The sequence below is a fragment of the Amphiura filiformis genome, chromosome 6, assembly GCF_039555335.1.
Source record: "Amphiura filiformis chromosome 6, Afil_fr2py, whole genome shotgun sequence".
Classification (NCBI taxonomy): domain Eukaryota; kingdom Metazoa; phylum Echinodermata; class Ophiuroidea; order Amphilepidida; family Amphiuridae; genus Amphiura; species Amphiura filiformis.
Window position 1 is genome coordinate 31,813,180 of NC_092633.1, and position 27,739 is coordinate 31,840,918.

At 36.5% G+C, this 27,739-nt stretch overlaps 1 protein-coding gene across 2 annotated transcripts; it reads right to left on the reverse strand.

The window, feature by feature from the left end:
• Positions 1-1,599: 1,599 nt before the first annotated feature.
• Positions 1,600-27,404, reverse strand: LOC140155276 (IgGFc-binding protein-like). 2 transcript variants are annotated; one of them, XM_072178042.1, is made up of 7 exons: positions 27,189-27,404; positions 16,999-17,130; positions 13,676-14,980; positions 11,529-11,687; positions 8,476-8,572; positions 7,320-7,369; positions 1,600-4,800 (listed from the first exon to the last, which is right to left on the reverse strand). In XM_072178042.1, the coding sequence occupies exons 1-7, from the start codon at positions 27,262-27,264 to the stop codon at positions 4,778-4,780; spliced, it is 1,842 nt and encodes a 613-aa protein (XP_072034143.1). In that variant the 5' UTR covers positions 27,265-27,404; the 3' UTR covers positions 1,600-4,777. The 2 variants fall into 2 exon arrangements, with proteins under 2 accessions (XP_072034143.1, XP_072034144.1); XM_072178043.1 differs by lacking the exon at positions 7,320-7,369.
• Positions 27,405-27,739: the final 335 nt, after the last annotated feature.

The window sequence follows — 27,739 nt, forward strand, 5'->3', positions numbered from 1 at the left end:
TTTCAAACAAGAACTATGACCTAATTACTTTCAAACTGCAATCTATTTTTCAAAGTTACTCGTGATTATGTCATAAGATCCGGCTAAGATTGTGCCCGATTCCTCCTGACCTTTTATCTTTAGTCATCTGTACCAGGCCATGTACACTTAGTGAAGCATCTCCTTTTATAGTCTTTCCTATTCCCCAGGCTGTAGCCGAAAATACCTATATCGTTTGGTGTTTGGGGGAAAATTCTATATCTTCAATACATTGCAATACGAAAGGTCAAAATGTTCATATGATGGACGGCTTTTCACCCCAGCCATATAAGGAAGACTTTCATTCGCTGAAATAATCACAAGTTGTAAACATTAGATTTATACAATTTACTTGGAGGACTGTTAAATTTCAAAAATATCAATTTTTAATCATTTGCCATAAAATCTAAAGGACATTCCTCATTTAAAAAAATTCCATTCGATATGATTGATGTGCTCTCAGGTCCCACAAAATATACGTGAAAACGTCGCTAGGCACTACGCTAGGGCGCCGGGCGCTATCCGAGCCCTTAAGTGTATTTATAACATGATTCCATCATTTATTTTAGTAATATGATTAATATTTTTGTCCAGTTTGTGAAAGGGTCAACGATAGGTGATGGTTAATAATAAACATGTCGCATTTGTGGTTTTGGTCAAAACGTTTCAATAACATATGTCGGGGTGTGCCTGTAACAGACGCAGCCACCAGAAAAAGACCAGCTCAGATTGCGCGCCAAATAAGTTTGCAGTTCAGAAATTGAATTTTTTCCCAGCCTTGAACAAAATAGGCAGAGCTGGGAATTGAACCCGGGACCTCCAGTCGTTTTGGAATACTAACCGATCGGCCGTAAGAAGATTTTTTGCTCATCTCGCTATTCATCGCCAATAAAGATGCAAAGGTAGTACAAAAGGCGTCTTTCAACCAAACTCCTTAGTTTGACATTTTGGCAGGTGAAGTGAAAAGTGGTGAGACCAAAACGGAACTTTGACATGTAGCCCCGGATGATGTTCTTTATCGAGTTGGGGGGAAAATCTTTCATTAGCGAACTATATTATTTCAATCTCACACCAGAATTTTAAATGCAAAAACCTGAAGCAAGCATTACGGTTTTAGCCACAGATCCTGTGTTTTATCTGACATAACTATAAAATAAAATTTTATTTGGCAAACTGTGTCTTTATGTTTAAGGTGTAATTTGTAAGATAGCTAATTATTTGGTTAAAATAGCATATTTTTTATAGCTGAAAATAAATATGTAATTTGCTGATGGCGCACTCACACATGACTACGTGGTCAGGTCTGGACGTAGTCTCGGTCCCAGCCGATTTGTGCTCCTTCGTCACTAAACAAAATAGTGACGGAGGAACACAAACCGGCTGGGACCGAGACAAGTCTGACCGTGGTGATATAATATGGTGATCGTTGGTACTTTAATGTGGGATTGTATTGGTTGGTTACAAGAAATGACTCATTAATGCTAGGAAATTTCTTGCATTCTACTAGAATATCTTATTTACACATAACAACGGACTGGATGGGTTGCAACATGCAAAGTTGACACGACAATAACCATGATAACCAAGTCTTGTTAACTTTATTTTCACTATATAAATCTGCATAAATTATGATCTATAAACTGAATAATTATACAAAAGTTATAAATTCTTTACGTAGAAAAGACACTTTCCATTTGACACCTTTAAAGCCGTATTTCGTGATCATAGCATTCTCTTTTTATAACATTTTTTGAGTAGATATCCAAGAAAAATGCTTATTCTCAAAATTTCAGTTGATTCCGATTTTACATTGCGAGCTATGCATGTTTATGTGCATCACAATGCTTATCAGCCACTGTGGTGTAATTTCGTTAGGGCGAATTCCAAACTTGACAAAATTTTTGCCAAACTAATTAATCTGCAAGAATTCTTTGTACATAACCATTATGTAGCCAGATGTTTCCAGTGGTATAAAAATCTCAACTTCTTTTATGAAAAGTGGGGGAGGGGGATGAGGCTGTGGATCACGAAATGCGCCTTAAGTTTACACAAGTAAATAGCAAGGCTAATATAGAATACAAAACACACTGCGGACATTTACTTTGTACACGCGTTAACTTAATTAAAAATACTGTACAATTCAAAGATTACGGATATTGATAAATTACAAATAATCAGAGCAGTCGTTTTGCAGGGAAAGGTCCAGGTCACTTATACAGGGTTGAAATTTTAAAAGTGTTAAGATTGCGTTACAAAACCACGCAAATGTATTCCTCAGGTCATAAGAATTCAAGAAAAGTATAGTTTGACCTATCTGATGAACTGGGTTATAGTTACAAGCAAAAGGTCAAGGTTTTACCGAATTAAGATGGGTTTCAAATATTATATGTTATTTGTGTCCCAAGGCTACAAAGGAAGATAAAGACCTTTAAACCTGTATTGATGCTAATAACCATCAACCATCATCTTATAAATTTTATTTCCAACTTGGTCCTTCTTGCCAGGCGCGTAGCCAGCATTGTCAGTCCGAGGTGGCAAACGTCAGTATCGTCCCTATTTTTACTCTCCCTCTCCTCTCCTCCCTTTCCTTTTCCCTACCCTTCCTCCCCTTTCCCTTCTCTCCTTCCCCTTTTCTCTTTCTCCCTCTCCTCCCCCTTTCTCTTCGCTTTCTTCCTCTCCTTCCCCTTCTTTCTCTCTTTCTCCCCTTCTTCTCGTCCCCATTTTCCCGCTTCTTCGTCCCCATTTTAGGTGTCCGAGGGGGCAGTCTGCCCCCCTCGCCACCCCGCTGGCTACGCTACTGCTTCTTGCAAACAATACTGATAGATCACAATAGCATTTCGGTTCTTTATACTTAAAAACCTTTCAGATGAGCGTTGTGATCTTGTTTGAGCACTTTCTAGCTTTTGATTCATCAAGCTACTTTGGGTCCAACATTCATGTAATTATTTTGTGTAAGCTAATCCTAACCCTTACCCTAACCAATAAATGCCAATACGGCCTGTTCAAGCCTATAAGCCTCCGTGCACGATCGCCTGCCGAATTCGACTGCCTCATTCGGCCGGAGACAAAGTCCAGACTCAACCTCTATTGGGTAACTACTCGTATGTTAACATGCCTATGACTGAAATCCTATCGAGATCGACCAGTATTGCATAGCGGGGTTATAGGATCTAGTCCTACATATTTGTTTATAGCATAATGAAACTACATAGTTATGACGTTACTTGCACTTGCTGTATTGGTTAATGCCAGTCCGGGATGCCGGTGCACAAGTTATTTTAAGATTTCAGAAGCTTCCAGACAAAGTTCAATCACAGGTCAATGATGATTTGAATCTTCAAACTGCTTCTCCGACAAACAAATCATAGCATGTTGACGTATCCATTGGTAACTTGAACATAATGCGTTAAAAGTGGGCGTGGCCAGCACACACAAGTTACATAAGATTATAAACGATTGAAGCTTAAACTCAGGCGGCATAGGAAGCGCAACACGTGACGTACGAGGCTGGCGAAGATACAATGCTGACAGCCCCATTCAAAATACACGGTTAGCAATTACAAATGGAAAATTAACATACTTGCAGTGTGGTACATTGTCGTACCCCGACGGTTTTAGAGTAAGATAATTTTGCTTTGACACCACATAACAAATTTAGAATTGTTTGTGAAGATTTCATGATTAGGCCCTATGTGTTAATCCAATGGCGACCTCAAAATTCAATCGCGATATCGCTTCCATCACCGCCTGCTTAAACTTAAGTATTTACAATGCGCCCTCAATTCTAGGTAGTATATTCCAAGGCGCAGTACATAAACAAACCAACCTTACACATTCTTAAATACTTGAGATTGTTCTTGCAATCTTATTGGTTCTTACCCATGTGATATGACCCGATATCACACACCGTTAGCGAGTGCGAGTCGACGCGATACTCGTACACGCTATTTGAACCAATCGGAGGTGAATAGCAACAACGGGACTGATCAATTCTAAACCCTAGGTAATTTCTTGTAAAATGTAGGGTACTTATGATTAATCAGGTAGATCAAACCCAGCGGCACCAGGGGCAGGAAACTTCCGACTTCAGTGACGTCATCAAGTGTGATGTCACCTGATCAGGTTGGTCCTTAGCCGTTTCCAAGAAAACATCAGAGCTAACAACATCGGCTGATGACGAGGAAGTTCCTCGAAAGCGATCCCGGTAAGCGAAATAAACAAGTAGTGTTGAAGTCTAAATTAATAAATTTCATTGTTATTACCACTACGTATGAATCTGCAATTCTATATTTTTCTAACTGTTTATTTATTTGGGTACGCCCTGTATATAATAATGTATGTACTCTTCACAGTATCGAGTGGTAAATTATCTTGACCTCTATTGGGCTATGCCATATAAGATCCACACTCCCCTGTGGAACACTTTGGAAATATCTTCCACATGTGGAGTATGAATTACAAATAGAATGAACACATTAAGCAGCTTCATTTGAATTTCATACTCCCTATGAGAAAGATTCAACCTGAATCTTCAAAAGAGGGGTGGTGAGATTCAAATGGAGCTGCTTATATGTTCATCTCTTTTAAAATTCTTACTCCCCCTGTGGAATATCAAAATCTTCTACATGGGTAGTGCGAATTTCAAGGGGAGTAGCCCATTGCATGTCTCAAAGGCCCAATCAAGTACAAACATCAGAAAAGGGGTTCGTCCGTGAAAGACGTCGATTTCTTCCAATTGGATTTGTTGACACGCTGTTGTTTATGGAGCACTACTTTGTACGCCTGAAAGAAACAGATATTAAAAGCTGTATCAAAATTAAGATGTATTAAAGGGTATACGAGGTATTGCTGGTCGAAGCAGCCCAAAAATCGATTTTCATTATCTGAATCAATATATTGAAAAATAACTTTTTGCAAAAGTTCATTCTACAAATCATATACTTTGAGAACTTGCTTAATTTATTGTTGTTAATGAGTTATGTACGTTTTACAAAAGTGTTGTTGTTTCAGCCCTCTTTACAACATAACTCAAGAACCACATGACTTGAATTCGTCTACACGCTCGCTATGAACTGAGCAATGCAATTTTTGCTACAGCAAGATGCTGTGAACTACTTTTTTTGGCTGCTTCGACCAACAATACATCGTATACCCTTAAACGGTGGAGAAAATAAAAAAATTACACACCAAAGGGTTTGGCCATTTAACACACAGGACACCTGTACCGGTTCCTTTGCTTCATTGGGTCTGACATTAAATAACTCAACATTCAACTGATATGAAGTTGCTAGCCGCTCGTTTTTTCATCAAAAGCCTCCCATGATATTTAACATTTTCATTTTTCCTGAGAGCACCGGGTCAACAATTTTTTCTGATACAATCGACTATTTTATTTTTATTTTCATAATATACTAGTAGTTAGGTAGAACTTGATTGTGATTGTATGATTGAGATGGTTTGCATTTATGTTGAAGTCTGAGGTGAATAAAAAAAATCTAATGGGCGCCCTTGTGCATTTCAAGATACCCAGGGCCAAAATTTATTCACGGGTTAAAATTTAGAATTGCTCAAAGTTTGTGAAAACTATTCCGCTGGGTTAAAATATCTAGGTTAAACTACATCCCAACAAACACAAAACGTTTTTCAAAAAACGTTTAAATATCGGGTTACAAAGAGGTATAAAACGTTTTAACAACATTCAGAAAGCATTTTTGAAAACACCATGTAACATATTTTAACAATGTTGTAGCGTTGATAAAATATTTTGGGTAAAGAAAACCCTGAAAATATCTGCGATTTTAATAAAAAATGGCCTCGAAGATAGTGTAGATAACGTAACGTATTCTTTTTTAGATTGCAAGATAAAGACGAAAAAAAATAAAGACCTGTTTTTAAAAAAGCAATATATTCGTTTTGACCCGTGTGTGTAGCCCAAATGTTGATGGTCTATACCGAGCTGAGATATTTACAAGTTGTGTGAAAGTAATATTTATATTATTTGAACGTAGACCTTTAAGTCTTTTAAAATGTTTGAGCGTAGACTATTGAATACTCATCACCCTAAAATCTATTGTTCAGCGTGCAGATTATCTGAATTATATTGTTTTATATCGTGTTGGTTTCAGATAACATAAACATAAAATATATTGCACGGGAGAACAAAACATTGATAGAGAGATTGCGATGTTCCATGCGCGGTACGTGCGTTCAATACGTACGTTTATATGTGCGTTCATGTATCCCATGAGGCTGTAATACTCAACCAATGGCAGTTGGCCCTCTTGAGACCCAAATGCTTGTGACCAATGCGTGTGCTTGGTAAAAAGGAGGGCGCATATGCAGGTTTTAAGTGGTCTCTGAACGCCGTTATCTTGGCCTGAATATGCCGCTTAAATTTAATTATTTTTCAGTGCTTCCCGAATATTATTATTGCAAAAAAGGCTTTCGTGGTGAAAATTAGACGCGTTGCATTAACCATCGTGACGCTGTACAAAATGTCAATTTCAACGTCCACCGTGCGTATACTCCGTACGTTTCTATCAAAATTGCAAATCACAATTTCTTTTTTTTCCTTCCTCCCATCATGTACTATTTCAGGGGGTTATGACGTAGTGGAGAGATTGCAATTTCCATACGCTATTATTGTGCGCCCGTCGATATTTTCAAAACCACTCTCCTGTATCGAAGCGAGGTGTAGTATTTAGCCAGTTTTGAAGATTTTGCACGTTGGAAATGAACGTGGACATCGTTGAAAATGCACAAGATTGTTCATTTCACAACATGTTAAAGACAGTCAAGGATAATAAGCATACGAAGTACGGAATAAATACTATTATGATCATTTTTTGTTTGTAAGAAATCATTACAATAAAGCAAATATTCAAGAAGCACAGAAAAACAATCTATTTTAAGGGGCATGTAAGGCCTGCCCTAAATTCAAATGAGGCTGAATTAACTTTATTATATAGATTGCCATTAAAAACATGTTTACGCCCTCCAGAATTTACCAGATTTTTGTCACAAACATTTGGCCATTTGGCCACAACAGGGCCGAACAGTGTATCCAAAAACTATGTACAGCCAATACACGTATAAACGTGCGTATGAACGTACGTTCCGCGTGCCGCGTATTGAACATCACAATCTCTCTAGTACATCAACTTTATAGATCGTGTGTATCTGATAGTCTTTGCAACTATCGTAAAGACTACCGATGTTACTATAATTATGTAATCATTAAATACACGAGTGATGCATTTAAAGAGCGATGTAGAACATCCGTGTAAGAGATTATTGTTTACCTTTCTTGCCAGGCTTCTTGTCCCGTCCGATTAGTTTTTCACCTCTAGGTCTATAAAACGTATAAAGAGTTAGGCTTCAGTATCAGGAAACTTTTTTTCCCGACGACCCTATGTCAATAACGCCTAGAAAAGTTGTTTTTGCCTCCAAATGGTATATTAGTCATCGTGCGCCATTATTCGTGATCATTTTTTTCTCAGGGCTGGCCGAAATGTCCGTATTCCAGAATGTAATGAACAGAACTTTATACCCCCGAAGATGATATGTTTTGCGGCACTTGAAATGCAGCATGTGGCGGAAGTACCCACCCCCGAATAGAAAAGTACAGGATGGGAAGTAGAAAAAAAGTCTAAACGGCCTATCTCATGCGCATTTTATGTACAATCTCTACGTACGGTCCACAAGTGTGAACAAATTCAAATTTTCACACCTCTACTGTTGCTTTATTATAATGATTTCTAATCAACAAAATGGATCATAATAATAGCTAGACTTTCCTTTCTATATATATTCAATAATCTTGATTGTCTTTAATATATTGTTTATAACGAAAAAAAAACCGGAAGAAAATTTTGTGCAATTTCTACGTTGTTCGCACGTCCATATCGTGGGTGCAGGATCTTCAATACTGGCTAAATATGTTATGCGATCAAGCAATATCAGTCGGAACTCGGAAATATTTAATTTGCAGTTTCTTATAGGAAAGTAAACAGCATTTATAAAGCTGTATTTTGCAAAAATAGAACGGTATGAGCAATTAAAAAGTTTCCAAAACAAGAGAAAACAGAAGGAAATGTTTTCTTTGTTTGACTATATCTCCAAATCAATATGTCCGAGTTCCGACTGATTTTGCTTGATCGCATCACATATGCAACCTCGCTCCGTTTCAGGAGAGTGATTTTGAATAGATAGGCGGGCGTACGATGACGGTGTTTGGAAATCGCAACCTCTATTGATGAATAGAGGCCGTAGGCGTTTGTCATCTTGTGGGTATAAGCTGGTAAATCAATATTATCTATGGGTACACTCCTTGCACTCGTCTCTAGGTTATCACGTGATTTCTTTTATGCTTATATTGATTTACCCATAAGATGGCTGAAAATGAAGTCACACTGAAATGGGTACAAGAAGTTTCTTTTTATGATAATCCATAATTACCTGTACATGAGTCCGCACATTATGATGAGCATGATGAGAAATATTACTATGGCTGGTGCAATTATAGATAACAGGAGTATTGGTAGCGAATAACATTCTGTGGAAACAAGCAAATCAAGTAAGTCTAATAATTATGGCAACATTAACCAATGACGTTGATATTACACATATAAACATGTGACGTGTCATGTCAAAAGGAGACACTTTTGGGTAGGATCGTAAATGGAGAAATAGCCAAAAATCTGCCCGTGTGTGATTCACAATTTGGGTTTGTTGTGAATTTGTGATGTTATTAATGTTTAAAATATTGTCTGATAGTTTCAGGCCGGAATATAACTGGCATCTTGTATTTTTTGAGACATTTGTCAAGGTAATTCCTACATTGTCAATAATATTTTTAAAGGTCGATATCTCAATTCCAATTTTATAATACCATAACTTACGAAATCAATATCTTCGCTTAGGGGTGGTGCAATAATTATGTGTACCGGGGGGTGAATTCTCAAAATGGTCTGCCAAAATCGCTTGTCCCCCCCTTTGGCCGTGCCAAAAAAATTTGCCCCCCCCCCTTTTGACGTGCCCCAAAACCTTTTCCCCCCCTTTTGACGTGCCAAAAAATCTTTGCCCCCCCCCTTACACACGCAAGATTTTTGGGAACCCAAATTTAAAACCTTAAATTATCTTAACATATAATGCGAGCGCAGCGAGCAGGAAATTTTGCATATTTGAACGTGTTCGTAACGTTTTCCTACGCCTTTTTAGGGTGTAATATAGAAACGGTGCCCAAAATATCTGTGCCAAAAATTGCTTGCCCCCCCCCTTTCGACCTGCCTAAAATCGCTTGACCCCCTTTCGACCTGCCAAAAAATGCTTGCCCCCCCTTTTGGCCTGCCCAAAATCTTTGCCCCCCCCCCTATAATTCACCCCCCCCTACACATAATTATTGCACCACCCCTTAGGTATGTGCGATTTCATTAGGGAAAACGGCGTTGTGGAGCAAAATATCTCTTTATTTAAGATATGTAAAAACCTCAAAATTGATTGCCTGCCCAAAAGTGTCTCCTTTTGACATGACACGTCACACATGTGTTTCTGTACAGGGTGACTCGAAATGAAGTAAACTCATGTCTGTGGCGCTTTTGTACGAAATCTAGAAGGAATCCGCTATAAGTGAAAAGATCATTGAAAAGAGCAGATTCTGAGCGGCTAAATTAAAAAAGAATTGGCTAAATTAAAAAAGAATTGTTGTATTTGCTTTCTGCAAACCCGAGATATACTCATTTGAATAAAACCACCCATTGCACACGGTTTCTCTTCCCAAGAATCATGGTAATGTATTGACTGGTATGGCGCGATATTCAAATGCTAAATAAAGTTTGGCAGGAGTGATTTCGATCAATGATGTCTAGCGGACTACATTATAGCCTAAACCGATCCTCAAGAGTTCTTTTTTTTAATTTGTAAATTTCATCATATTGAGCTGCACAAAAGGAAACGGGCCAAGCACAATTTGGCACTTCAATTTATATCGTGACAAAGTTTCATGAAACTAGTAGTCCGCGTGAAGTTCATCGTCTCTTTCGTCTCCAGTTTCCCACAGATGATCGGATATCAAGTACATGTAAGTAGAATGTAGGCAAGCTTCGAATCATGTGACTCTAATGATGGGACAGTCTGAAGCTTCAGGGGTCCGGAAGACCACGAACTGCTTAGATCACAAGTAATGTTCACGAGTTATACATGCGTTGAAAATAGACCCAAAAGATCAGCACTGAAGACGCAACCCCTTTGCAACATTTCCCAAGTAAGTTTCAGTCGGACCGTGCGGGAGACCATGAATTACACAAATTATAAGAGTTATTATGATTATACGATCGAGGTATCCATACAAACTTCAACACAGTCGTGGATTGAATGGGATTATTTTGAAATTTTAAAACGCTTGAAATATCACAAATCACAAATAGGCCTATGTTAATAAATAATATAAATACAAGCTAAAACCGTTGAGGATCGATAATGAACCCCACAGAACTAACCGAGTATATGGAAAATGCCATACGGCCGAGCGGTTTTGCCGGCTTTCTCCGACCATCATGCCACTCGCCGCCTGGATTTTCAATTTGAATATAGCGCGCTACAAATCAATACACTACAAACATGGTAAGTGAAACCCTGTGCAGCCACAAAAGTGTGTGGTTTCATTCAAATGAGTATAACTCGGGTTTGCAGAAAGCAAATAAAGCAATTCTTTTTTTAATTTAGCCGGTCAGAATCTGCTCTTTTCAATGATCTTTTCACTTATAGCGCATTCCTTCTAGATTTCCTACAAAAGTGCCACAAACATGAGTTTACTTCTTTTTGACTCACCAAAAATTGTATGAACATTAACCCACATTTCCTTTTCGCATCCTTCCTGCTTGCATTGATAGTGTGCAAAAATCGATCTCATTTCTCACATGTTGCTATTATAAGTGCATGGTAGGCAATTTTAAAGAAAGCTGGAATTACATCATTACAAAAAAAATTATTAACACATGACTATTCTAAACAGTCCAGAAATTTATTTAATTTATTAAACCGATGAGAACATCGTTCGGCAATTTTATCATTTAAAAAGACCACACAAAAGGTGTAACGTAAAAGTGAAGGCTTTCATTCATGTTTTTAAATCATAAGAAGGCTATGACCGATTTGAGCTATTATGAATCAAAAATCAAAAATGCATGTATCGTCATGAATGCACATTCTTGTTTATTCTAGTAATCCTTTGCAAAGTACATGATTTTGTACATGCAATACAGTGTATGCTGTCATTTCTATTTAGCAGTCATAATCTTCCCCCGTCTGCAGTTAGAAACAGGCAATGATTCATACTTTTATAGCACTGGGTTTCCGATTCTTGAGCAAAAAACTGCTTAAATGTCGATAACCCATAAAATGAATTCATCCAAATAATAGTACTGATGCCTTAAGCTAATTTTATCATATTGACAGTCTAGTAATAAATATGATGGAAATGTTCACATGATTTAATAATCAACACGTCTTACTTTCGTCTGTCTGGGGTTGATCTGCTTGTGGAGGTACTGTCCAGTATCCGCCATGGTCAGGCATTGAGCCCCCATGACCATGTACACCTGTATTTCCTCCTGAACCTGGTTGGTTGACTGGAGAACCCGTGCCCGGACAATCGAATTCTCTTACCACGCCTTGGATAAAAGAAAACAAAGCATAAAGTATAACTATAAACTGTGTGTATACAGACTATATCAAAATGATTACTTAAGATAGTGCTATGACTTAGTATGACTTTCTAATGAAACAAGTACGACAGATGCAGTACATTGTTTCAAAATGAATTTTTGAATTTGAAATTTTCATCCATCTTTGGTGTTTTTGAAATCGTCCAAACGCATCATTGGTTTCATTTGAAATGACCACACTTCGAACTATGAAGTGCAAATTCTGGTCATTGCAAGTGGCTACAAAATATTATTGCCAATTTTGTGTTTGGAAAAGACAGGCATTTCAAAAACATCAAAAACTGATGAAGAATAGGTCAATCTTTTGAATATCTGTTGTATATTACAGTACTACAGATAGTGCTGTGTCTTAGAATTCCTTTACTAATGAGACAAGTATATACAACAGATGCATTGCATGGTTACAAATGTATCAAAATGGTTATTCTCATCCATTCTTGGTGTTTTTAAAATGCTTGCTTCTTCCGAATCCACCATTGGTTGCATTTGACATGACCAGACACGCAACTATGAACAGTGGCGGCGCCAGGAAATTTTTTCGGGGGGCATTAGGGGAGCAAAGTGAATTTCAGGGGGGGGGGGCAAAATCAACAAAGTTTGCGCAAAATTACCGTAAAAAGTGGAAATTTTCGTAATTTTGTGTTTTTTCTGGGGGGGCAACAGGGGGGGCAAGAGTTCTGACTGGGCAAGAGTTCTGACCCCATGCCCCTCGTGGCGCCGCCACTGACTATGAAGTACAAATTTGGAAGAGGTAGTCATTTCAAAAACACCAAAAAACGAATGGAGAATAATTATTTTGATATATGTATAGCCATGTAATGCATCTGTTTTATTAGTAAAGGAATACTATAGCACTATCTTTAAACTATACAAAATATATCAAGACCAAAACCAGTTCGGACGCCGGATATTAAAAACATTTTGGATTGAATTATCCTATTAATATTAACTCGGGTTGCAAAACTGTTGGCAAATTGCAAGTGCATAAAAAAGAAATGTTATATTTCTAGTCCAATGAATCAGTACTCACTGTGGACGTTTCAAAGTCTAGCAGACTTCTCAACATTATTGTTGTTGTGACGATCTTCTGGCAATCGCGTTGCTGAGCAACCAGTACCATCTTCGGTAAACAGAAGTCTGCTAGACTTTGAAACGTCTAGAGTGAGAACTGATTTATGGGACTAGAAATATAAAATTTCTTCATTTATGTTTCAACAACAGTCCTGATGAAAATGTTCAGAACGTATCGTAAGTACAGTTTTCATCATAGGAGAAGCAATTTTAGATCTACTTAACAAGATTTAATATGTATGCTTTCATATGCCCTTTCAAAATTGATTAAAATCTCGATCTCAAGAATGTCCCTTAAACTCTACCAACAAAAGACTTTCACAAGTATAAGTACCTAAAATGTAAACGATAGTGACATAATTATATTCCCAGGAAACACAAAACGTTTTCGACATTATTCGTAAAAGGCTAGAATAGGTAACCAGAAAACGTTTATATGTCGGCTTATACACAAAGGGTATATATAAAGGGTATAAGACTTTTCAAAACATTCGGAAACATTTTTGATTCGTAAATATTGTATATAAATGTTGACAAAATATTTGGCAATAACTATTTGCAAAATATTTCACAAAAGCATTTTCAAATTTTTAAAAATGTAGTTGTATTGTGTTTTCATACCAAACGTTTTAAAATGTTTTCATGACCTTTATACAACCCGACATATAATGTTATAAAACGTTTTTCCAAAACAAAAACCTGAAAACCCAAAATGTATAATGTTTTAAAAATGTTTTGCGTTTGCTGGGTTCCTATGGTTCAGTGTCCATTTGTAGTTCGTTATATTGGTATACGAAGATGTAGATTCTATTTACTTAATCTTTCTAATTGTTAGATTTCATAAAGATAAAATAACAAATTACCTGTTGCTGTGCTCATTTCACTGCAAAGGAGTTTCTTTAGACCATACCCTGCTGGCATCGCGTAACCGGTCCCATCTGCAAACCCATAGATAATGGCGGAGTAAGTGCTTCCTTTTTGCGGGTTGTTTATCGTATTGGATCCCGGTGGAAGTTTCATAGACCTATCAAATCCAAAAGACATCGCTCGACCTAGATCGCCACCACTACCTGCAGCAGATGCTGGCCTGCCGTTCACATTGAAATTAACGAGGTCAGCTGATGTTATAGACATACTGAGATAGCTGGATATCGTATCCTTTCCGGAATTGTCGAACGTTCCAAAGGTAACACTACCTGATATATATTGCTCAACAGGAGGGACTACCACCATAAATGGGTCACCCCAACTGTCTGTTTCTAAGCCTTTAGCATATTGTACCACTAACACTGGTTTATCTGATGTTATCGTGACAGGAAAAGGAGCAATTTGGTCAAATTCTTTAAAAGCACCTTCTTTATTAAGAGCAGCTGGTGTGCCTGAAACATCTAACCTAGTCGCTGGTCTAGCGGCAATTATCCTGAACACGTAGCCTGCTGTACGATTGAGAAATGGAAGCAGTGTAAATTGCTTTCCCCAAGTATGAACTGGAGGAATGTTTTCTACCAAATGATCACATCTGTAGGTTTGGCTTGGTACTAATGTACAGGTGGCACCACTCATGACCGATATATGTTTGTCTGCTTTTATTTTTGTACCTGTTAAATCTCCTACAGATTGGAATTGGACAGATTGTAACTTGTTAATCGTCAGTAGAAGTGGATCGCCAGGATTATATAATCTGTTGTTGTATTTTAATGCTACACTTGGTTCGATTCTTAGTCTCGTTAGATCCTGTGTGCCTGTTACAAGAAACTCCGATTGTTCAATAGGCACTGGAGTATATGAAGCTACAAAGTATTCATTGCCAAGTCCATTGACGGGGATAGCAAGAAACGCCTCGTTGGTATTGATCAATTGATTCACTCCATGAACTGTAATCGGTTGATTAGATCTTACCCAGATGGTTCCATTTTGTGGTCCAACGCCTACTGCAACTGCTTCGACAGGTATTTCAACCTCTATACGTCTGCCGGCAGGAATGGTTTCATCTCTGTTAAAATTTAATCGTGTAATTTGTATATTTACTGAAGTAGATCCAGGTCCCGTGGCTCCAATAAGCAATTTGAGATGATGGGGACGCATAAAGTTACTGATAAAAGAAAACATGAATTCTTTTCCACGTGTATCCAATGCAGTGCCTTGTTCAGCCGGGATGTTCCTGAAAACTGAAAAAAAGAAGAAAGAAATACCACACATTTACGTTAATTTAAGTTTAAGGTGCATGTAGGATCATTCTAAAAGTGCGAAATTTTAGACATTGTTTGTATCTTTAGAAGTAACAATGATAAACGTGAGAGTATTATGAAGAGTTTGTTTCCAAAAGGCATTAGTCTAAACTGCCTTGTGTCACATTTTTCTGGTATATTTTTACATTTTTAAAGTTTAAATGACATTTAACGATTAGAATGGTTATGTTTAGCTTATTCTCTAACTATTTTCAATGTCATTTTGTCCCCTAAAATTCTCCAATGCAAGGTCTAATAATGATGATTGCCATTGGACTTCATTAGACTTCCTTTTGGAACCAAAAACAATTACTTTCTTTTATATTTATTGTTTTTCTTCTTCGCACGTGTGGGAGATTAAACAGATTTGCAATTATTTCTTTAAAGATAACCAAAAAATTGTTATAATAACTATTCTACTGCTCCAATGTTGTTAGATTGTCAATGTTACTGCTACTCTTCAAATAAAAAATCCCACAAGGCAGCCTTTGGACTTAATTCCTTTGGGAAAGAAAAGAAGATTCTAACTAGTACAGCATATTTTTGAAACAAAATGTATTGTATCTTTAGATGTGATGATGTTTTAGTACATAGAAGTAAACATTTTTAGAAAGGATATGATGCAAGGAATCCGACTAACCAAATTTGATTTTATCATGTCAATTTTATTTTGTCCATAATAACAACTTAAACATCTCTACTCCTCAACAAAAGTTTGGAAAGTTTGTTCAAGCATCTGTATCTCAGATTGTTTGTGACATGTTCATATCTTGTTGCATATCAATGGATAGCTACTTTACAATGATTGACACTACATTTGAAACAATAACCTTTTTACGGCTGAGTACACGTGTAGTAGGGTCTCAAGCAGAATATGCCAAATTGACCATTATTCTGTGCTCAAACAACACTAACCTAATCACCAACAGACAAGTACCTTCTCCTCATGCTGCTTACCAGCCGGCCTGGTCACACGTTGCTGTGGAATGGCATTCCATTATTCAACAAGGATTCGTCGCAGGTCATTCAATGTGGTTGGATTGGCTACTCAGTACCACCAAGCTGGTCCCATAAATGTTCAATCGGGTTGCGGTTTTTGCTGATGGCAGGCCATTCCATTCTCTCTACTCCCATATTCTGTAGGTAGTAGTTGACTACCCTGGCTCTGTGGGGGCGAGCATTGTCATCTTGGAGGATTGCATTAGGTCCCAGATTGTGATGATATGGGATTGCAGCTTGCTGCACAGAATAATGGTCAATTTGGCACATTCTGTTTGTGACCACACTTCATTCACAAGGCCGTGAAAATGTTATTGTTTCAAACGTGGTGTCATTGTAAAGGGACTAATGTAGTTATCCCTTAATATGCAACACAATATGAACATGTCACAAATATGAGATATAGATGCTTTGAAAAAAAAACCTATTTTGTGCCTGCTGAAGTTTTGAGGAAAACAAGATTAGATTTATCTACAGAAAGGTGTCAATTATTTAAACATTTCACGGGCGATTAATTATGTCCCACCTGACTATTCTCTGTAGAAGTGACGTAGTAAATCGGATTAACTACCATAGCAATAGATGAATACAATTTTGACTATATCTCTCTGCACTACAAGCAGGTTGCACTCATCACATGTATATGTCTGCAATCATAGATTGAATACAATACCGCTCTTTTCAAAGATACTAATCTTACAGGTGCGAGTGATCAACATGATATAGTTCAATGCATAGGTACCGCGTGAACGTTGTAGTGCAAGGCGATATAGTCAAAAATTGTATTAATCTGTTGCTATGGTATTAATCCGATTATTATGTCACTTCTACAGCGAATTGAAGCACAGGCTAGGCGATTGACCACAAATATGCAGTTCAAAGCATATAATAGTGAGCAAAATATACACAATATTTTATTTTTTAAGTATGACATAACAGAAAAAGAAACTGTGTCTTACCATTTGTACTTCTTGACTTCTGATTGGCTAAAGGGTCGAGCATGTTAACCAGCTCACCTCCATAATTTGGATTAGCGTCTTTCTCGAGCACATTCCTCAATAATCCTCCGCCAATGTGATTAAATGTGACATCTGTTGAAACACATAATAATAACATGATAAAAACGCAATTTGCTTTATAATAATATAGACGGGGGAATATACGGTTTGACCCCAAAAAATTGCAACAAAAGGTTTTTTAACTGATTTTGGTACTATGGGACCTCAGGAATAACAGAAAAAAAAGTCCTAAAAAATCGGTCCAAAATGGCCGGCAAAAATCTTATAATTACTACAATTAATTAATTTTCACCACAAAGTTGCAATTTTAGTGTCTAAACCCATGTTTTGGGGTCAAGGATTCTACTACGATCATCAAAAATATTGTAGAGTGATCAAAAAACCTACAAATCCAAGATGGCGTCCAAAATGGCCGATCTAAAACCATGTTTTGGGGTCAAGCATTTTACAATGATCAACAAAAATATCGCAGAGTAATCAGGTAACCTACAAATCCAAGATGGCGTCCAAAATGACCACCACAAACTTTTAAAATACCTATAATTTACTCATTTTTCACACATGAATTGCAATTTTAGTGTCTACACCTAGGTTTTTTGGGTCAAGGACTTAGACTAACAAAAATATTTCAGATTAATCACATAAGCTACAAATCCAAAATGGCTGCCTAAATCCTACTATTCAGGTGATAGTTTTCAATTCAATAATGATCTATTGAAGAGTTTAGGGGTCAAACAAATTCAATATAGCGTTCAACATGGTCTCCAACATTGTATTACACTGTATACATTACGGGTCGTTTTCAGGTTGGTAGTGATGTGTCTCACTATGATTGGTTGGTAAAATGAGTGAAACATTTGTGCCTGTATTGTTATATATATCACCTGAAAATGTCTTGAAATGTATTTATATAATTTTACATGTACTTCCGAGTTGCAAAAAATGCGATGGATGGTTGGTTGGTTGGTTGGTTGATATACCTACTTTCCTTAGGAGCACTGAGACAAGTCTTGTAGTTAAGCTGAAATAGGTTGCCCAATTTAAGCAATTATAACAGAAAAGTCAATATTGGCAAGACACAATCATGATCAGACAATAGGTAGGTCAAATGTTGGCTGACATAAATTGGCTACCCGTAGTCCCATTGGCTTGTAAAGAGTCTAATTTGGAAAAGAGTTCATACAATGTAGACTCAGACATAATTGGTATAGAGAGTTGATACAATATATGAGTAGAACATTGTTAACCCCTAAGCTGGTAAGTCCAGCAGAGTTGATATACTAGTGCTTAAGGATGACCGTAAAGTCTACAATACATCAAAAGACAAAGCTGAAAAATTCTGTCAAACCTTTGCCGCTAAATGTCAGCTTGTCAGCGCAATGGAAAAGATAGTCTTCAAAGTCAAAGATGTTAGGAAGCTTCTCAGGAATCTGCAACCAGATAAAGCTACTGGTATTGACCAAATCCTGCAAGAGTCCTGAAGGAGTGCAGTACAGAACTTGCTAGACCACTCAGCCTGTTGTTTGAGCTTTGCTTCTCCAAGGGAGTTTTCCAATGGAAGACTGTATCTGGTCATTCCTGGTTAATAAAGTTCTTTGTATCTGACACAAACAACTATGTTAGCCAGTTTACTATACCGATCCTGATGAATCTGTTCAATCATCTGTCATTCCTGTATACAAGAGAGATTCAAAGTCTAATCCATATATGTACTACCCCATCTCTCTGCTCTGTATCATCAGCAAGGTTATGGAGGCTGTTGTACAGAACCAACTTCATGAGTACCTCCTTGGGAACCAACTGATTTCAGATAAAAGTTTAAGGATTTATGCAGCAACACAGCACGGCTGACATCATCACCATTCTGACTCAAGGGTGGTCCAACTTCTTGGACAGAGGCAATGAAGTGCACCTGATTGCCCTGGACATCAAAGGAGCATTTACAAGGTCCGACATAATTGCCTTTGCTCGAAACTCATGGCAAAAGGAGTATCATGGATTAGGAGCTAGTCCAAGCTACCTGACAGATCGTTCCATCAAAGTTGTCCTATCTGGCCAGTCATCAAGTACTTCCTTCTTCAATGCATCAGTTCCCCAAGGGGTCAATATTGGGCCCACTTTTATTTTCATTGATGACCTGGGTGATGGGTGTGAAAACCAGCTATACCTCTATGCAGATGATTCCACCTTGTTTTGCGAGATTACATCTAGAGACAACCTTGAAGCTGTTACTGCTAGCCTGAACAGAGACCTGGAGAAAATGAGGATCTGGCCAGACAGATAGAAGGTGACCTTCGAGCCATCAACATGTAAGGCAATAACAATATCAAGAAAGAGGAAGCCAACCAAGTTAGATCTTCTGTTTGGTATTATACCACCGATCTGGCTGAGAAGGAGCCCTGAGAGTCACAGTCGAAAGCAAGCTGACCTGGACACATCTCTAACGTCTCATCCAGACCAGGACAGAAGCTGAGCGCTCTGAGGAGAGTTGCAAACAAACTTGATGTGAGAGGCAGAGCAACCGTTTACAAGGCCCAAGTTCGCCGTGTGACGGAATACGCCTCACTGTCTTGGATGAGTGCCACCAATCTATGATTATTAGACTCTATCCAGAGGAAGGCCCTTCGAATCATAGGTGTGAAGGAAGAGGAAGCGAATACAGAACTGAACATCACATCTCTCCAACAAAATGTCAGTCAAGTTGCCGCAGCAACAGTCCTCTACAAAATGCACATCAGTTTGTGCCCACTAGATCTGAAGGCACTGCTACCAAAGCCATTTGTAGTCAGAAGAGCTAGCCTCTCCATGCCTTGCCATGCTCTCACAGTAGCAGTTTCTAGAACTGGCAAGAAGCTTCATCCACACTGCAGTTCATGTTAGCCTACCAGGTGGAGTAGTCGGAAACGTAACTGATAACCATGATAACGGCGCACCATCCTTCAAGAGCAGAGTGCATAAGCATCCTATTCCATGTGGCTGATGCTTAAGTTACTGTACCCCTTCACTTTTGTCGTACCTAAGCTGCTTTGAACCATTGATTGGCCCATGTGCTTGTCTTTTATAGTGCTTAGGTGCCTACAGAAGTTCTTGACTTGTGTCACTCCTCATGGGCTATTGTTTTTATGTAGGCACATAGCGAAGATGACGTTTTCGCTACAAGCCTTCATTGGATTGAATTGAGGTAATTATCTAGAGTACATCATTATTTTCACTCTCCCTCTCATCTTCCATTATTTGATTGCTGTATGGGTTGACATGCATGGGTCAGTTTTGCTGGATCCACATCCAGCATGACATGCAGAAATGGTAGTCTGTATCTTCGTCAGCTGCAGCGAGGTGGGCAGTTTTTGCAATTACAGCGGATCATTTTGAGTAGGAATATCTGGGGCAGCCTTTATGTCAGACAAGATCGAAACAATCTGGTCGCTGTCTATTTTCCACCTCAGTCCATGACATCCATACCATTGTCAGTCCACTCCAGACCATAATCTGGCCCAGTAAACTCTGAGAATTTGGTGGAGGATGCAGTAGGCGGCAAACATTCAGGAGTGACAAACGATTTTGCAGATGTTAACTTCTTGACAAATATGTTGTAGTGCAGGGTTGCAAGTGAACTCTCCCCATTGCTGCCAAACATAACAGCCATAGCTTTTCTACCAAAATCCTCAATGATCAATGAGTGATTTGCATTGAGAATGAAAAATATTTGCATCTGGTGCGATTTGGCATGATCAGAGCTCTGACCACCCTGAACATCTTCTGGTAATTAAGACACAGTTTAATGGTCTTTAACCTAGCTTGTAGTTCAGACTTTCTTTTGTCAAGTTCCAGTTTGATCTTGTCCAATATATCAGATGTCTCAATACTCTCCAATATTGATTCACCTGCCATCAACAAAGAGTACACATCTTCAGATTCATCCACCAATGTCTCAAATTGAGCAAGTTTTCAAATTTATGGATTACTAGTAGCCCCAGGTTCACCACAAGAAATGTTAACTTTAAATAAAACTTATGTCCATTATTGTTTACTACCTATTATTCTACTGTTAATTATGAGGCTGGAATATTTGTATCATATCAACTTCATGATATTCAAAATGGCTGCCATCAGGGAAATATATTGAATAATACATTTAATAATGAAATTAATGTTTCCATTTTATTTGTTTTGTATTATTTTTAATCGTTTTATGAAACATTAAAAAAAATATAGGCATAGCTTCTGTCATAATTTTCAAAAATCTACAAGTTAGGCAAAATATTTCAGAAATGGCAGCCATTTTAAAATTCAAGATGGATGCCATCACTTGGTGAAAGTTTGAATGGTCTCATTGGATTATTTGACCTCACAAACATAGGGATAGACACCAAAATTATAGCTCTATGATAAGAAATAAGTGACTTATAGCAATGTTAAGGCTATTGACGGCCATTTTGGGCGCCATCTTGAAAAAACCACTTTCCGAGAGCCCGATTTTTTAGGACTTTTTTTCCTGTTGTTTTAGAGGTCCAGTAGGACTAAAATCCGTTGGAAAACATTTTGTTGCAATTTTTTGACGTAACCCCTTATTTTCATATATTCCCCGTCTAATAATAAAGGTAATGATACAATATCATCACGTGCTATTTTCTCCATCTTTGAATGACATTCACGGTTGTTTGAGGTGATCATTTATCAATGTTTCTAACAAATCAGTACATAATTTTCAATTCTAGACCTTTACAATACCAACTGCTATCACACTAATATACACATATATTTTGTTAGCTATTTTTGACTTGGACTTTCTTTTTTTCATCAAATTTTTTATTCTTCTTTTGCCCTTTTTGTGGTAATTTTTATCCAATAAATTGAGGGCGCTATTTACATATATTTTGAATTTAATTTAGCCCAAAAATATGAGTTATTCCTTTCATTTCATGATAAAAAAGTAGTTTGAAAATATCCTTGCTATATGTTGCTCATTGTTATGATGTTTTAATGCCATTATTCAAGTGTCTACTTCTTGTAAACATGCAAACAAGATTTATAATAAATAGCGCCATTAGTGTTCAACTTTGCTTACAAATTAATACAGTTCTACATGCCATCAAACAACAGTGCATTGACACCTACTTTCAACCTATAAAATTTGTGATGGTATTTCAATCCCTTGGGAACCAACAATATGCTTTTGATTGTCCCATAAAATACTGTTTGAATAATATAATAGTCAACTCTCTTTTAAAAAGATTTCGAATATTGTCGCATAAACAACTGATAAATTAAAATCACGAACAGTTTTATGCACAATAATATCTACATTTTAAACGGACGTGCGTTTCAAAAACATATCACCTTTTCCAAGCAATCATTTTGAACCAATGTGGGAAACAGGACCATCTGTGTGAGAGAGTTGATATGATCTGAATTTGGGACACCACAACAAATGTTTAACTTGGTGTCAGACCTGTTCATATTCATATTTTATTTCCATAAAAAATCAAAATCATTACAACAAAAGACATCAAAAAATATACAAACACGATACATAATGGAGGAAAAGGCTGGAAGACCAAAAAGGCCTGAAAGTTAGCCTTTCACTCCCTAAAATCAAATGAAATTGAAAAAAAATAGAACAACTTTACATAAACCAAAAGACAAGACAAGGTAAGAGGAAGTACTCGCGGAAAAGATTAATTATATCAAGAGATAAGTTTTATTTCGAATTGATTGCGGAAATGTTTAACAGGTTTTGAAGCTTCCAGATTTTTTATCTAACATGTCATTGCACGAGTGGCATGATCAGAAAAGATTTTCTTAATTTTGTTGTTGTTAAATTTAGTTCTTTTACATAATCTTGTCTTGTAGTCATGGATATCAAACGTTTAGTAAAATATTTATAAAATGAATAGGGCAGCTCATTAATGAGTGCCTGTACAAGAATGTAACTGTTATAATGATACAATGCCTTCATTCTAACCGTTATTGATTAAACTGTGATGTTTACTACTTGTCAAGAAATAACTTTTTGCACAAGACTTGCAATTTAAAGAGAATTTGCCATTGCTAATTGAAAGTGTGCTGAGGCTAACTGTAAAGTGTGCTGAGGCTTGTGGATCAACGTCTAGGCGTTGTGCCTGTGCGTAGCGCACTATAAATCACTGCGCTTTTTTTTTTTGTTGAAATAAAGCTAGTATAAGTTTGGTCAAAACAAAAATTGTGCTTGAATTGGTCGTTTTCAACAGATTTTTCACATTTGCGTTGTTATAAACATTGCATTGCGTCATCTGTTGACGAAATGGTAAAAAGTGTTTAGTGGGAAGTGTTAACTTTCGTTTGATATAAAAAAAATTCTGATTGGATGAAAGGAACATACGGGGTTTTGACAAAAACCAATCACAGATGCCATATTTTCCACTAGTTACCAGCTACATCTCACAAAGCTCTTATGATGCTAGAGGGCTAGACTCGTTGTGCTTGGAAAATCTGTCATTATCTGTGTCCTCGGGTATATCGAGGTGGAAACTGTGCGTAGATACACTCTTATTTCGCCAGTTAAAAAAGTCTTAAACAATCTTAATCAATCTTAAACTCGTGTTAGTTACGTGGTCCTCTCGTCGAAATATTGGTTAAGGGCCCTTAATTTTCTTGTTGTTTAAGGCTCAAATCAATAGTTGGTTAAAACTTTTAACCAATAAATGCATATAGCACTTTAACCAGCTTCAAGTTTAAGTGCTTAACCAACTAGGTTGTTTAAGGTCTTTTAATCAATATTTGCTTAATAACTCTAAACAGATAATGATTTATATGTTCTATTTTATCTAAGGATTGTTTAAGAAATACAACTGCTTAATCAATGGTTGTATTGATTTAATTATGATTGGGACTTTCTTTCTTTCTTTTTTAAAAAAATTTTATACTGAAACATAATTCATGATAGATTTGAAGTCATCAGATCTTGGTCAACTGTGAGATTCGTTCAAAAATACAATTTCATGCATAAAGTTGTTTTTTTATCAGTTCAACCCGTTATGTATCCGGGCAATGTATCCGAGTAAAAAATTAAAATCTAGTAAGCCTTTCTCTCTCGCATGCATTACGATACAATGCTAAAATACAATACATCAACGCTAATAAATTCACACACTCGATACGGTATCCAGCATACCGATACTTCAATGCATCTCGTCTACATTGTAAGCTATTGTGCGTATGCCCAAAACTGAACATCGCGGTACACACATTGGTGATATACATGTACCGTGCACGTAGAACAGTACAGAACAGTGTCGCTAGAATGTCAATCCCAATGACGTTGTTAAATCTAGCAAATGAACGCATCAATATCCATCATTTATGTCTCAACGATGTCTATGCATAACTTATCAAACGAATCTCGAGTTTGGTGCAACCTGATTGACTCAAACCTACCTATTTGAACGAAGTTTCAGAAGACCATAAGCAGCACGACCAGCATTCACTCGTGGCCGCCATTTGCTTTTGTCATTTTAAACAATAATTGGTTAAAATTCCGTGGCGCGAGATGTATCGTTAAACAGGTAAAGTACAATTCCACTAAACATTACACAGTTTAACGCCTTTTAACGTAACAAAAAATAACCACCTTTATACGCTCGAGTTTAACAGTCTTTAACATACGTTAAACTTTGCAGATTAAGCGCAAAATCACGCCTTTGAACATTAATCTTAAACTTTTCTTCTTATACTTGGCGACTGTTAACTGCCGGAACAAGAGTGTACGTTTATAAGAGAATCGTTTTGTAGTAAAACCTTTTCATATGTGGACTCGTAATCTTCTATGAATATTCATAAGCGCAAACGGAGTGTATACCTACGTGTAGAATTTGCGTTTGACTTTTTTTTTTATTACTAAATAACTATGTCATGTTTATGTTTGTTACCCGGGTGTATTGTAAACACAAAATGGCTCCATGCCAAACTCACATGCTTATTAGGTCATTTTTCAAACAATTTCGAAATGACTTATAAATCCCGTTGCCCTTGTCATAATTATTAGCACTTGTGCAAAGCAATATAATGTCAAGTAAGCTACGATTCTTTCTTTGAAAAAAGTAAGGAAACTGACAAATAGTGTTTCCTTAAAAACAGTCTGCCTATCAAATATGTCTATCCACAATGCTTGCTAGATATGTGACGCACTCAGCTTGGCAAAAGTATCTTCAAAATTACAAGTAGCCAACTAAGTAGTTACTCTGTATCACTTTTTATTTTAAAGATTCATCAAATTCAAACATTTCGTTTATTCTTAAATATTTGTTTAAATTGTTAAACTCCTAGTGATGTGTTTACTGTATTGATGAATATGAAGTGCTTTAAAAGAAATGATCAGACGAAAGATGAACTGATGAATGTCTAATATTCCAGTGGGAATAGCGATAGCGATCAGTAACGTGTATCAACGGGGACAGATATTTCCGTTGGAACAGACTAAACAAGTTTTTCCTCAATTTTGCCGGTGATGGTTGACTTTTTAATATATAAAACTGTTATAAAGTATGCACTTGTATATGCATTTGTTTATAGTTACAAGAAAGTTTGTTTGTTGTTGATGGATTCTTAGCCCAGTTAAGAAATCGGATAGCCATGTTTCCACGGTATTTTTGGTGAGACATGAGAGTACATTAGACACACCAAATTGCATCCTGAATATGATGAATGTCCTTCTGATATCAGATAATTTTGAATTTTTGAAAATTAATATTTTTTAATAGTTAACAGTACTCGAAGTAAACGTTATAAATTTAATAATATGTACATAAAGTGTCTGAGAGGAAAATCCGTCCATCATTTAAACATTTTGACTTTTGACCTTTTGTATTAAAGATGTACATTTTTCCCAAAACACCTTTTTTATTTAAAAAAATGTGTATCTACAATACAAAGGTCAAAATTTTCAAACGATTGACGGTTTTTCATCCCAGCTACATACACGTTAAGTACATGTCAGATTTATAAAGTTTACTTCGAGGACTGTTAAATGTATCAATTGTTATTAATGTGCCATAACATTTTGATTATATCGCGAATTTCAATTATTTGATATCAGGAGGAAATTCCTCGTACTCACAATACAATTTGATGTCAATTGTCTCTACATCTTACTATCATTTATAACTTTTCGTACACTCATTTATTCCACATGATTTGCACTCTATGGTACTCAATTTAAGTTATCTGGAGAGCATGTAACCTGATATCTTCTGTTTTATTATTTTGATTAGAGTCGCATAAAACAATTCTATGAATCACATACTGGTAATCTGGAATTCGGAATTTGTATTGTAGAATTTTCAAGAATGTTACACACATTTTGTTTCAAAGCTTCAGCTATATTTCTCTAAGTAAAATAATATTTAATGTATATAATTTTATTTGTAATATTTGATTTTGGATATTGTGTTTTTGATTTGCTATCTAATCACATAATTCATAATAATTGTTCAGATACATGCAATATAAATGTGTTTTTGTTTTTATATAAGATTTTGAAAATTTTAATTGTCATAAATGTGAGAATAATGAATGAATGAATGAATGAATGAATGAATGAATAATAGAGTAATGCTTTATTTTACAAGATCTCCGGTTAATATGCTTCTATTCAGGCTGTAAGAGTCTTATGCCATCACGCCAATCCTTTTAAAAGTTTTAATAAAAAATTTCAATTGTGGCATTCCATTTTCTGAGTTTTCTCTATCATGTGTATATCGTCAATAGTATTACGTGAGTCACAAAAACGTATATAAAATAATACGTTTTTATTAAAGTAGTATGGAATGCTTCCAATTTCAACGTAACTTAAAGTTTGTCATACAGGTTAAATATTTTCCGATGCCTGCGCTACTGTCATATTAATATGATTTTTCAGTCGTACATTTCCCAGGCTACATGATTATGTATTACCAGGGGTCGTGGGTTATCACTAAACATGCAATTTCTGAAATATCAGTGCAGGAGAATACATTTTTCCAATAAATATCACGAATTATGAATTAACATCTTATTAAGCTCATTTCCGGTTGTTATCTTTTGAATTGCCAAAATTATTATTTTTAGCATTTTACAATTTCTACAAGTTAAAATAGTGCGAATACTTTTCTTACCTTGTAATAACGTTACAGCAATGAGAGAATATCCAACAAAAAGCACTTGAAACACTCGAGCCATTTTCTTTTCCATTTTTCACCGTCAAATTATAACCCAAATATTTAATTCGTTTCAAGTTGTATGTTGCAAGTTATCATTTCAATATTTTGTGCATGGCCAGTAGGTATAGACTCAGACACAGCTACGTAGAAGCTTGACTTGCTGAATGGATAGACAGGAACTACGTACTTCACTCACTTTAAGGTCTTGGATTTATATTAAAAAAAAGAACCGTCGTCGTGAATCATCGTTTGGTTACTATGCCTATATAGGGACCTATATCCAGTATGTAACATGGCCAAACTGTTTAATATAAAATAATACAATATATGCTAGAATAGATGATATTTCTAGCTCAATCATACGCAGTACAGTAGCCATATTAGTAGCACAAAATCCCTAAAATAGAGGTTTTCTGTTAAAAATTCGGTTAAAATAGGGTAACAATGTCAGGTCATATCTATTATATATATATTCTGCATTTTTGTAGATATCAAGTCTCTTTCCA

Coding starts and splice junctions, on each gene's coding strand:
- LOC140155276 (XM_072178042.1), bottom strand. CDS start 27,264: ATGGAAAAGAAAATGGCTCGAGTGTTTCAAGTGCTTTTTGTTGGATAT. Junction 14,981..16,998: donor GAAGTCAAGAAGTACAAATG/GTAAGACACAGT, acceptor TCTTTTTTTCAG/TTTTCAGGAACATCCCGGCT. Junction 11,688..13,675: donor TGAAATGAGCACAGCAACAG/GTAATTTGTTAT, acceptor CTTTTATCCAAG/GCGTGGTAAGAGAATTCGAT.